The sequence below is a fragment of the Sander lucioperca genome, chromosome 23 (genome assembly GCF_008315115.2).
Source record: "Sander lucioperca isolate FBNREF2018 chromosome 23, SLUC_FBN_1.2, whole genome shotgun sequence".
Classification (NCBI taxonomy): Eukaryota; Metazoa; Chordata; class Actinopteri; order Perciformes; family Percidae; genus Sander; species Sander lucioperca.
Genome location: NC_050195.1, coordinates 6,182,139 through 6,195,116, shown reverse-complemented (window position 1 = coordinate 6,195,116; position 12,978 = coordinate 6,182,139). Strand labels below are relative to the sequence as shown.

Below are 12,978 nucleotides of genomic sequence, written 5' to 3'. Positions count from 1 at the left end.
CTGATTGGCTGAATAATTAATATATAATAATAGACATTAAACCTGCTGTAGACCCAGAAAACACAGATTTAAAGATAACTGACGGAGTTCTGGATGGTTTTAATGTAATATACTGTTAGTGCTTAGTGCTTAGTACATTTGCAATTCAGATTTTCTGAGGTCAAAGTCTGAAACATGCCCCCTGATATCAGATATCTGAGCTGAGTTATAAACTGTTATGGCTAACCTGGCTTAGTTATTAACCCTACAATGATAAAATCAGTTGTAAATGGAACAGGAGTGACGTCATTCACTCATTGTGTGTGTGTGTGTGTGTGTGTGTGTGTGTGTGTGTGTGTGTGTGTGTGTGTGATACTGACTTCAGATCAGAAGATGAGTGATTTGGAGGAAGAGGAGGACGGAGCAGAGTCTGTAGTATCTGGCTGTCAGTCTATGAAGAGTGACTGGTCCAAAGATGAACTTCTGAACTTCAGTGCTGAACCTGGACCCTCAGACACAAAGTAAGAGAACTGATACTTACTATTAATCTCACGCACACACACACATACACACAAAAACACACACACACACACACACATACAAAAACACACACACACACACACACATACACACACAGACACACACACTCAAGTGAAAACTCTAGGAGGAGTTTGAAAATTTAGGTTTTGCACATTTTCACAGTTATGACAAAAAACTGCTTCGCGAAAAATCTTTTAAACTGACCGTTGTCAATCTGAAATGAAGACAGATTCAACAACTGCACAGATTATTGTCTCACAAGTTGAAATAAAGGTCCTTGATTGATTGAAACTGTGACGGGGCGACAATAATAACACACACACTAACAGACACACCAACACACACACACACACACACACACACACACACACACACCCCACCGGTGTAAATTCACTCGTCACAATACCATCTCTGACCACTAGGGACACACTAATAGAGGAGAAACACCAACCTGATTATCGGCCGTCTGACAGTCTGGGAGGTCGGTGACTCGAGTCTGTTCGGTGTGTTCTGTGCCGTCGGCCGTCCGAGGAGCCGTCGGCCTTCATTTTGGCTGACCTGACATGTTCAGTCAGAGACAGGACAGTCAGAGACAGGACAGACAGAGACAGGACAGTCAGAGACAGGACAGTCAGAGACAGGACAGTCAGAGACAGGACAGTTAGAGACAGGAGAGTCAGAGACAGGACAGTCAGAGACAGGACAGTCGGGACTCACCCGGAAATGGTGAGCGGATGAGTCTCTCAAAATCTGAGTAAAATCTTTTAAACTGACCTTTGTTGATCTAAAATGAAGACAGATTCAGCAGCTGCACGGCCTATTTCTCTCTTCAAATGTTTTCAGAAACACGTTTCGGTGAACTATTTTAGTCCAATATGAGATCGTATTCTGAACGAGCCGCCATGACAGTCTGGCTGTGAATTTCTGGAGAAAAAAGAACCAGGTGACGCGTTCGTCCAATCAGCTGCCGGTTTTCATTTTCTGGGAAATAATCAGACTGTTAATGGAAACAATACAGAGCAGCGCCGCCTGCTGCTATGGAGACGTATTACGTTTTGCGCACGCACAGAGCGTACGCTCAATCTGGCGTCCCCTCAGTGTGTTCTGAGGAACTTTTTGGACCTCGGGAACCCGACTGATCAGTCTGACTGACTTTACTGCTGACGGTCAGCCGTCTGGTTGGTGTGTCAGGACCTTAACACTAAGACAAACTAACAGACACACACACACACACACACACACACACACACACACACACACACACACACACACACACACACACTCTAACACACACACACACACACACACACACACACACACACACATACAAACACACACACACAGACACACACACACACACACACACATACATACATACATACATACATACATACATACACACACAAACTAACACACGCACACAGACACACACACACACACACATACAAACACACACACACACACACACACACACACATAGACACACACACACACACACACACACACACACACACACAGAGACACACATTCTAACAAACACACACACTCTAACACTCTAACACAGATAAACACACACACATACAAACATACACACACACACACACGCACACAAACACACACATGCAATGACACACACACACACACACACACACACACACACACACACACACACACACACACACACATAGACAATCTTGTGTGTCTTGATTCTTGTGTTGTGAGCTCCCAGTCAGTGTTCCTGTTTTACCTCTCAGACTGACTTCAGATCAGAAGATGAGTGATTTGGAGGAAGAGGAGGACGGAGCAGAGTCTGTAGTATCTGGCTGTCAGTCTATGAAGAGTGACTGGTCGATGCCATTACCTCCAGACTTCAGTACTGAACCTGGACCCTCAGACACAAAGTAAGAGAACTGATACTTACTATTAATCTCACGCACACACACACACACACACACACAAAAACACACACACACTCAAGTGAAAACTCTAGGAGGAGTTTGAAAATTTAGGTTTTGCACATTTTCGCGGTTATGACAAAAAACTGCTTTGCGAAAAATCTTTTAAACTGACCGTTGTCAATCTGAAATGAAGACAGATTCAACAACTGCACAGATTATTGTCTCACAAGTTGAAATAAAGGTCATTGATTGATTGAAACTGTGACGGGGCGACAATAATAACACACACACTAACAGACACACAAACACTAACACACACTCATGCAGATACACAGACACACACAGACACACACACACAGACATACACACACACACACACACACACACACACACACACACACACACACACACACACACACTAACACACACACAGACAGACACACACACAAACACTAACACACACACATGCAGATACACAGACACACACAGACACACACACACACAGACATACACACACACACACACACACACAAACACTAACACACACACATGCAGATACACAGACACACACACACACACACACACACACACACACACACACACACACACACACAGACAAACACACACACACACACACTAACACACACACATGCAGATACACAGACACACAGACACACACACACACACACACACACACACACACACACACACACACACACACACACACACACACACACACACATACACACACACACACCCCACCAGTGCAAATTCACTCGTCACAATACCATCTCTGACCACTAGGGACACACTAATAGAGGAGAAACACCAACCTGATTATCGGCCGTCTGACAGTCTGGGAGGTCGGTGACTCGAGTCTGTTCGGTGTGTTCGTGCCGTCGGCCGCTGGAGCAGCTGTCGGCCTTCATTTTTGCCGACCTGACATGTTCAGTCAGAGACAGGACAGTCAGAGACAGGACAGTCAGAGACAGGACAGTCAGAGACAGGGCAGTTAGATACAGGACAGTTAGAGACAGGGCAGTCAGAGACAGGGCAGTCAGAGACAGGACAGTCAGAGACAGGGCAGTCAGAGACAGGACTGTCAGAGACAGGACAGTCAGAGACAGGGCAGTTAGATACAGGACAGTTAGAGACAGGGCAGTCAGAGACAGGGCAGTCAGAGACAGGACTGTCAGAGACAGGACAGTTAGAGACAGGGCAGTCAGAGACAGGGCAGTCAGAGACAGGAGAGTCAGAGACAGGGCAGTCAGAGACAGGACAGTCAGAGACAGGACAGTCAGAGACAGGACAGTTAGATACAGGACAGTTAGAGACAGGGCAGTCAGAGACAGGGCAGTCAGAGACAGGGCAGTCAGAGACAGGACAGTCAGAGACAGGACAGTCGGGACTCACCCGGAAATGGCGAGCGGATGAGTCTCTCAAAATCTGATAAATATCTTTTAAACTGACCTTTGTTGATCTGAATTGAAGACAGATTCAGCAACTGCACGGCCTATTTCTCTCTTCAAATGTTTTCAGAAACACGTTTCGGTGAACTATTTTAGTTCAATATGAGATCGTATTCTGAACGAGACGCCATGACAGTCTGGCTGTGAATTTCTGGAGAAAAAAGAACCAGGTGACGCGTTCGTCCAATCAGCTGCCGGTTTTCATTTTCTGGGAAATAATCAGACTGTTAATGGAAACAATACAGAGCAGCGCCGCCTGCTGCTATGGAGACGTATTACGTCTACGTTTACGTTTTTACAGCGTCTCCTCAGTGGGTTCTGAGGCTTTTTTTTGACCTCGGGGACCCGACTGATCAGTCTGACTGACTTTACTGCTGACGGTCGGCCGTCTGGTTGGTGTGTCAGGGCCTTAACACTAAGACAAACTAACAGACACACACACACACACACACATACAAACACACACACATACATACACAAACTAACACAGACACACTAACACACACACACACACATAGACACACACACACAGAGACACACATTCTAACAAACACACACACTCTACACACACACACACACAAACAGACACACAAACACAGAAATTGAGACATACAAACACACACACACGCACACAAACACACACATGCAATGACACACACACACACACACACACACACACACACACACACACACACACACACACACACACACACACACACACACACGTAGACAATCTTGTGTGTCTTGATTCTTGTGTTGTGAGCTCCCAGTCAGTGTTCCTGTTTTACCTCTCAGACTGACTTCAGATCAGAAGATGAGTGATTTGGAGGAAGAGGAGGACGGAGCAGAGTCTGTAGTATCTGGCTGTCAGTCTATGAAGAGTGACTGGTCCAAAGATGAACCTCTGAACTTCAGTGCTGAACCTGGACCCTCAGACACAAAGTAAGAGAACTGATACTTACTATTAATCTCACGCACACACACACACACACACACAAAAACACACACAGACACACACACACACACACACACACACACACACAGATACACACACTCAAGTGAAAACTCTAGGAGGAGTTTGAAAATTTAGGTTTCGCACATTTTTGCGGTTATGACAAGAAATGCTTCGCGAAAAATCTTTTAAACTGACCGTTGTCAATCTGAAATGAAGACAGATTCAACAACTGCACAGATTATTGTCTCACAAGTTGAAATAAAGGTCATTGATTGATTGATTGATTGATTGATTGATTGATTGATTGATTGATTGATTGAAACTGTGGTGGGACAGTTTAGGTAATTAAGGGAAACTGATCACTAAATGTTTAATAAGACAATCAGAGAGGAAAAGCAGTTATTAGTGTTTATGAAAGCAGGAGAGTTTAAATAAAAGGAACATTTTCATTACAGACTGAAATCAAACAGAACAGTAACAACACGTTTACTGTTCTCTGAGAACATCTGAGCTTTGAGACAGTTTTGGTCAAATGTTGATATCTTTTAGCCTGGTTGACACCAGACCCTTCTCAGCTGTAACTGAGAGTGGGTCTGGGCAAGCTTCATTCACAACCCATTTCCAAAGGGGCGTCGCCAACGGACACCGCTCAAATGCCTCTGGGCGCAATTGGATAGTCCTTCAACCAATCAGACGAACGATCCGGGTGATGTAGCAGCGACAGCGGCATCAACGGGTTGCTGCGCTTCGGTGGCCGTCATGTTGAATGTCATCATGTAAAGCCCGCCTCAACGGTTGTGATTGGTGCCTCAATTTGGAAAAAATTGGAAATGAGCTTGAATGGGCTCTTGGCCAGATGGACTTTCAGAGCAAATCTCAAATTTCCCGGAAGTTTGTCAGGGTTTAACCAGGCTAGATATCTTTCAACGACAATCAACAAATCATTTCAGTTATGAAGAGATTTCTTTGTTTGTCTTTGTTTTGGGGGGGCAGTAGCTCAGTCTGGAGGGAGTTGGGTTGGGAACCGGAGGTGAAGTCCCCGTACGGACCAAAAGGACAGAGTGTGGACTGGTAGCTGGAGAGATGCCAGTTCACCTCCTGGGCATTGCCAAGGGGCTCTTGAGCAAGGCACCGAACCCCCCCCAACCACTCAGGGTGCCTGTCCAGCACTCTGACATCACTCCATTTGTGCATGTGTATTTCTGGCCAGTGTGTTTTAACAGAGTGTAAATTATAATTTCCCCACTGGGGATCAATAAAAAGTATAAATTATGAATTACTAAATTCACAGAGAGAAGAGGAGTGAAGTTTCTGAGGAGGAGCTGTCCAGAACCAGAACCAGAACCAGAACCAGAACCAGAACCAGAACCAGAACCAGAACCAGAGCTGGACTGCAGACAGCCAGTCAGAGCAGCTCTGAAAAAAGTAAGTCTGTCCATCTGTCTGCTGATGTCTTCATGTCTCAAACACGACTGTTGTGTCATACAGCACCAACATTTAGCATCATTATAAATATCATTACATTTTAATTCTACCTGACATTTAACTGAATGTGTTTTCTGCTCCAGTGAAGATATCTGCTCTGTATCACTTCTCCTGTGTTCCTGTCTGTACTTTCAGATATCAGCTTTATTTGACTGTTTACTGAATGTTTTAGTCATCTTTGTTAACTTACTGCTGATGTAAACAAATTCATCCTGTTGCTGCTTCTCTCAGGCTCCATCTCCACCGCTACGTTGTAGTTTTCAAGTTTGAAGTTTGGAGCCCAAAGTGATCTCTGTGTTTTAATCTCCAGTAGAAGAACTAATCTCTGTTTAAACTAACACGCCCAACCCTCATATCTCATCATCATTCTGGTATACTGGACATAAACAGGAGGCAGCGTGGAGACTCCGCCCACTGCTGGTTGTTACCACGGTAACGTTAGTAGCTTTAAGTCTCAGAGAACAAGACGTTGTGACCAATAAGACTCAATCAGGAGGAGAAACGTTGGCGTCAGTGTCGGTGTTGTCAAAGGTCTCCGTCTGCAGCCGTTGACACGGCAACACAACCCCGCAGATTCAGAACCAAAACGGGTCAGAAGAGTTTCCAAAGGTCTCCGGTTTAGGGGCTCAGAAACATCAGAGCAGGGGGAATGAGAGGGGGGAAACATCAGAGCAGGGGGAATGAGAGGGGGGAAACATCAGAGCAGGGGGAATGAGAGGGGGGAACGCCAGAGCAGGGGGAATGAGAGGGGGAAACACCAGAGCAGGGGGAATGAGAGGGGGAAACACCAGAGCAGGGGGAATGAGAGGGGGAAACGCCAGAGCAGGGGGAATGAGAGGGGGAAACGCCAGAGCAGGGGGAATGAGAGGGGGAAACGTAGCAGAAGATATTTCTTTTTAAACCAAAACGTCGCAATCTGAATGCAGCCTTAAAGGTTTCCACCGACAAACCAGCAGGAGTCTTTTCTTGTGAAGCAGTAAATGAAGTGTATTTGTCAGCCAGATTCACAGTTCTTTGTTCTTGGTGATATTCAATAAAAACACCAGCTGCTGATGCTCTGCTTCCTCTGCTGTCAATCAAACATGTTCACTGACACACAGTCAGAGGCTGAGAGACAAAGGAGCAATCCTGAGGCTGCTCCTTCAACAGAAAAACACTATTAAATAAACTAAATGTTAAAATCATGATGTCTTTTTTACTCTAAGAAGGGATGATTACTTTATAACATTTACTATTTGGTTTTCATATTGATAATAAAAACTATCACCAGATTGTAAACTTTTCTTCTTATTTTGGTCTTTCACCTTTGTCCTTTTTTCTAGAGATCAGTGGTCAGCATAAACATAAACATAAGATCAGAGTGAAGAGGACATATGAACGTGTGACTGAAGGAGCTGATCAAACAGGAAGTGGAACCCCCCTCAACAGGATCTTCACTGAGGTCTACATCACAGATGAACTGAGTGAAGAAGTTAATACCCAACATGAGGTGAGGCAGCTCGAGACAGCTTCCAAGATGAAGACCCTCCATGACTCTCCAATCAAGTGCAGCGACATCTTTAAAGCCTTACCTGACCAACAGAAACACATCAGAGTCGTTATGATGCTCGGCGTCGCTGGCGTTGGAAAAACCTTCTCAGTGCAGAAGTTCTGTCTGGACTGGGCCGAGGGTTTGGAAAACCAAGATGTGGATCTGGTGATTCCTCTTTCCTTCAGGGAGCTGAACTTGATCAAAGATGAGCAGTACAGTCTTCTGGAGCTGCTCCGTGTTTTCCATCCAACATTACAGGAGGTCACAGCAGAGCAGCTCGCTGGCTCTAAAGTTCTCTTCATCTTTGACGGCCTGGATGAAAGCAGACTTTCACTGGATTTCAACAAGAGGAAGGTTGTTTCTGATGTCAGTCAGAAGTCATCAGTCAACGTGCTGTTGACAAACCTCATCCAGGGGAAGCTGCTTCCCTCGGCTCTCGTCTGGATAACTTCCCGACCTGCAGCAGCCAATCAGATCCCTCCTGCGTGTGTTGACAGGGTAACAGAAGTACGAGGCTTCACTGACGACCAGAAGGAGGAGTACTTCAGGAAGAGAGTCAGTGATGAAGAGCTGTCCAGCAGAATCATCTCCCACATCAAGACATCCAGAAGCCTCCACATCATGTGTCTGATCCCAGTCTTCTGCTGGATCACTGCTACAGTTCTGGACCACATGTTGACTACAGACCAGAGAGGAGAGCTGCCCAAGACCCTGACTGACATGTACTCACACTTTCTGCTGGTTCAGACAAAGAGGAAGAAGGTCAAGTATGCTGAGGGACATGAGACGAGTCCACAGGAGCTGATGGAGGCTGACAGGGAAGTTCTTCTGAAGCTGGGGAGGCTGGCGTTTGAACAACTAAAGAAAGGAAACATCATGTTCTACCAAGAAGACCTGGAGCGCTGTGGTCTGGATGTCACAGAGGCCTCGCTGTACTCAGGAATTTGTTCAGAGATCTTCAAAAGAGAGAGTGTGATCTTCAAGAAAACAGTCTACTGCTTCGTTCATCTGAGTGTTCAGGAGTTTCTGGCTGCAGTCTACCTGTTCCACTGTTACACCAACAGGAACACACAGGTACTGGAGGACTTCCTGGGGAAAGACTTCAAGCACAGGGACTCAAACACAGAGTCTTTTCTCAAGAAGATTTCTAAGCTTTTTGGAATGAAAGACAATTACCCATCCCTGGATGTCTTCCTGAAGAGAGCCATGGAGAAATCCCTTGAGAGTAAAAATGGCCACCTGGACCTGTTTGTCCGCTTCCTTCATGGCCTCTCTCTGAAGTCCAACCAGAGACTCTTAGGAGGCCTGCTGGGTCAGACAGACAACAGTCCAGAAATCATCCAGAGAGCCATCAACAACCTGAAGGAGATGAACAGTGATGGGATCTCTCCTGACAGAAGCATCAACATCTTCCACTGTCTGACGGAGATGAACGACCACTCAGTCCATCAGGAGATCCAAGAGTTCCTGAAGTCAGAGAACAGATCAGAGAAGAAACTCTCTGAGATCCACTGCTCAGCTCTGGCCTACATGCTGCAGATGTCAGAGGAGGTTCTGGATGAGTTGGACCTGGAGAAGTACAACACATCAGAGGAGGGACGACTGAGACTGATTCCAGCTGTGAGGAACTGCAGAAAGGCTCGGTAAGTCCAGATGTGATTATCAACACAATAAATCAATGTAAAGCTGAAGCCATCAGTATTAGAGTAAAGATACACACTTCACACACATTTAGATTATAAATCATAGATGAGACTGTTCTTAGTCACACTCCAAAAAAAGGATTATTATATTTTCCCCCAACTAGTTTTGGTGATATTTGTGTTTCTGTAAAACAGCTCTTGAACATCAGTAACAGTTTATTTATTTATGTATTTATTTGACAGGGACAATGCACAGCTCCTTATCAGTACCAGAATTAGCTATAAGCTAATTTCCATCTGTAGTCCCTGGGCAGGAAACAGAGAATAACATCTCTGTCAAAAGGGAAATCTAACACTGTAGTAAAAGACAACAATCATAATTCATAGTATTAAAACTCACCCACTACAACAACAAACAACAAAAACCACAACACAACAACACTACTTTGACAACAAGAACCACAACATGAAGACAACAGCAACAATACAATTTAACAACATTAAAACACCACAACAATAGAACCAACAATAACATCCCAACATTTAGACACCACTACAACAGGACTTCACTACATCAAGATTGGCTGTTTGGGTTGATGATTGATGGGAGCATGATTGGGTTGATTTCAGCCATGATTTCAACTTTAATTTAAAACCAGAAGTTGTTCCATTCTCTGATCTCTCTTGGTACTGAGTTATAATACTTTGTGTCTCTAACAGAGAAGACTGATCTTCCTGACTCGGTAGATCTGTTCTGTACTGTACAGTCACCTCTGTTGGTCGTCCTAGTTCTCCTCCCAGTGCCTGAACGCAGTGACACAAACTCATTTAATGGTGGAGCGGCCAGATCATTGATTACTTTATAGACTAGACTAACATCAGCAAGAAACACTAAACTGTCAAAGGTCATGAGATTATGTCTTTGGATTATGTTACAATGATGATAACTTGATGGCTGTTTGTCCAATGCCTTGAGTATTTGATTATAAAGTGTTTGCAGTGGAACACGTGTTGTTTTTACAGCTTGTGACCAGCTTGTGATACAGTATGATATGAGTGAAAAAATCATTGAGTGCATAAAACCTTTTGCTGCATGTAAGGGGAGCAGATTTCTAATATATCTAAAGTTCCTTAAATTAAATGTGTCAGTTTTACACACCTGTTTCACATGTTTCCTAAAGGACAGCTGTGAGTCCACAATTATTCCCAAATATTTAAAATGTGACACAGTCTGGATCCTTTCCCCCCCAACAATGATTTCTGGCTGACTTCCATTTGTTCTATTATAAAAATACATGCAGTTCAGACAGAGAGTTGATATGCAGCACAGGAGACATCGAGAAGAATTACAAATCAAAACCCACAAAATCATAATAAATTCAGATGAATCTGGTGAACAGGTAGAGAATGGTAATGAAAGGGCCGGAGAAAGAGGAAATGTGACAGAATAAGACGGCTGATATTATGATGATCCATAACAACACAATGACAGTCTCTACTCATTTTTGGGAAAAGCTCATTGATTACCCAACGCCCTGCAGTGCCCTGCTTCACCATGAACTACTACAACTACTATTTCTAGTCATAGCTCCATTATCTTTATTGTGACTATTATTGCCACTGTTCATCACACCCCCAACCGGCACCGTCAGACTCCGCCCACCAAGAGCCTGGGTCTGTCCCAGGTTTCTCCCTAAAAGGAGTTTTTCCTCACCACTGTCACACTAAATGCTTGCTCTTGGGGGAATTACTGGAATTGTTGGGTCTTAGTAAATAATAGTGTGGTCTAGATCTACTCTATCTGTAAAGTGTCCTGAGATAACTCTTGTTATGATTTGATACTATAAATAACATTGAATTGAATTTAAAACATCAACACACTAATTGGATTATGAATGGATTTTTATTTACTTAATTTGTTCTTCATTCAGATTGAGGAGCTGCAGTTTGTCAGAGATCAGCTGTTCTTCTCTGATCTCAGCTCTGAAGTCCAACCCCTCCCATCTGAGAGAGCTGGACCTGGGGGGCAACAAGAACCTGAAGGATTCAGGAGTGAAGCAGCTGTGTGCTGGATTGGAGAGTCCAAACTGTAGACTGGAGACTCTGAGGTCAGTTCATCTATTTTATTCTTGTACAGTGTAAATCTATCAAAATTAAATCCATGACAGAAGTTTTAAATTTCTATCAGTTCACTTGTTTTCTGTGTTTGTCTGAGTACAAATCACAACAACTCTTTGTTTGTTTTCAGTTTGTCAGTCTGAACAGTTTGTCTCCTGATGTAGTCTGGACTCAAACTGGATCAGTGTTTGTCAGAAAACTATAAGATTTATTCTTCAATGTGCTGCAAAATTAAATCAATATTAAAATTGGTTTTACATGTGAAACACATTTATAATAAAATAAATAAAAGAAATAGGGCTGCACCATTTGTAGAAAAAGTCATATTGTGATTTACAATACTATGATTACAACAAAAACTGCATCAAACAGTAACATTTTGAAATGTGTTTTTCTCAACTTAAACTTTAAAAAAAAAAATTAAATATAAATACTGAGACCACTTTATTTTCAATTTATAGAACAATAATTGAATAAAAAACAATCTTTTCAAAATAAACATATTTTTATTTATTTGATTTATTTAGCACACAAAAAAAAACAGTAAATAAAAAATGTCTTGCAGAAGAAACCCAGAAAACCCTCAACATGTTGGGTTCCTTAAAAAAGTTCAACAAAATATATAGAATATAAAAACATGAAAACATAGTCTATAAAAAGGAAGAAAGGAAGAATTAAAGGAGTAGAGACAATAAAGAATGAAGAAAGAGAGAGAAGGAAAAGTAATAGAAAAAAACAAGGGACATGTTTACTACAGTTACAGATTTTTTAAATGATAGAGGAGAAAGTTTGGTTTGTTCAACAGCACAAATGAAAAATAGAACAAATAAGAAAAATACAAATTCTTATTAAAATAAAACATTTTATATGCCACATTAAGGATGGGTGTAATAAATGAACTATTGATTAAGTTACTAAATATACTTTGTACAACCTCTTGGTAAAGTCTGAAATCACCAAGCTTCTTAAGACCCAGTGGCTTCTTCTGTTGTTTCTACTGTCGGTAAAGTGAAGGCTGTTACAACGTGGAGACTGTAGTGGACACTGAGTGAGACGCACACAGAACACCTTTTAGTTTACTTAAATCACAGTTTATGAGGTTTTCAATTCAAAGATTTTCAAGATGATGTCTCTCTTTCTCTCTCTCACCAACATGACATCATGACTTCACGTAAACATACACGCCGACTTCCTTAAGCCAGGTGGCGTGTTATCTGTACGCATTTTGAGCTATCCGCGTGTATGTCTACGCTGTATACAGCATGCGTAAACATACACGCCACTTGCCGTGTTATCGCGAGAAGAAAGCAGCGGTTGGGTTTAGGAAACATGACACCCAGGACACGATCCCCGGTCTCCT

General features: G+C 43.1%; 1 protein-coding gene across 10 annotated transcripts in view; it reads left to right on the top strand.

The window, feature by feature from the left end:
- Positions 1-334: 334 nt before the first annotated feature.
- Positions 335-12,978, top strand: part of LOC116039725 (protein NLRC3-like) — an 86,399-nt gene continuing 73,755 nt past the window's right edge. For 4 of the 10 annotated variants that reach the window (XM_035998160.1, XM_035998157.1, XM_035998166.1 and 1 more), the window contains exons 1-5: positions 335-500; positions 2,274-2,420; positions 4,682-4,828; positions 6,133-6,266; positions 7,649-9,500. In XM_035998160.1, coding sequence (XP_035854053.1) covers positions 373-500; positions 2,274-2,420; positions 4,682-4,828; positions 6,133-6,266; positions 7,649-9,500 — 2,408 coding nt within the window. In that variant the 5' untranslated portion in view covers positions 335-372. Of the gene's footprint in view, positions 501-2,273; positions 2,421-4,681; positions 4,829-6,132; positions 6,267-7,648; positions 9,501-11,431; positions 11,609-12,978 lie in introns of all 10 variants that reach the window. The other 6 variants (XM_035998164.1, XM_035998163.1, XM_035998162.1 and 3 more) reach the window with 3 other exon arrangements.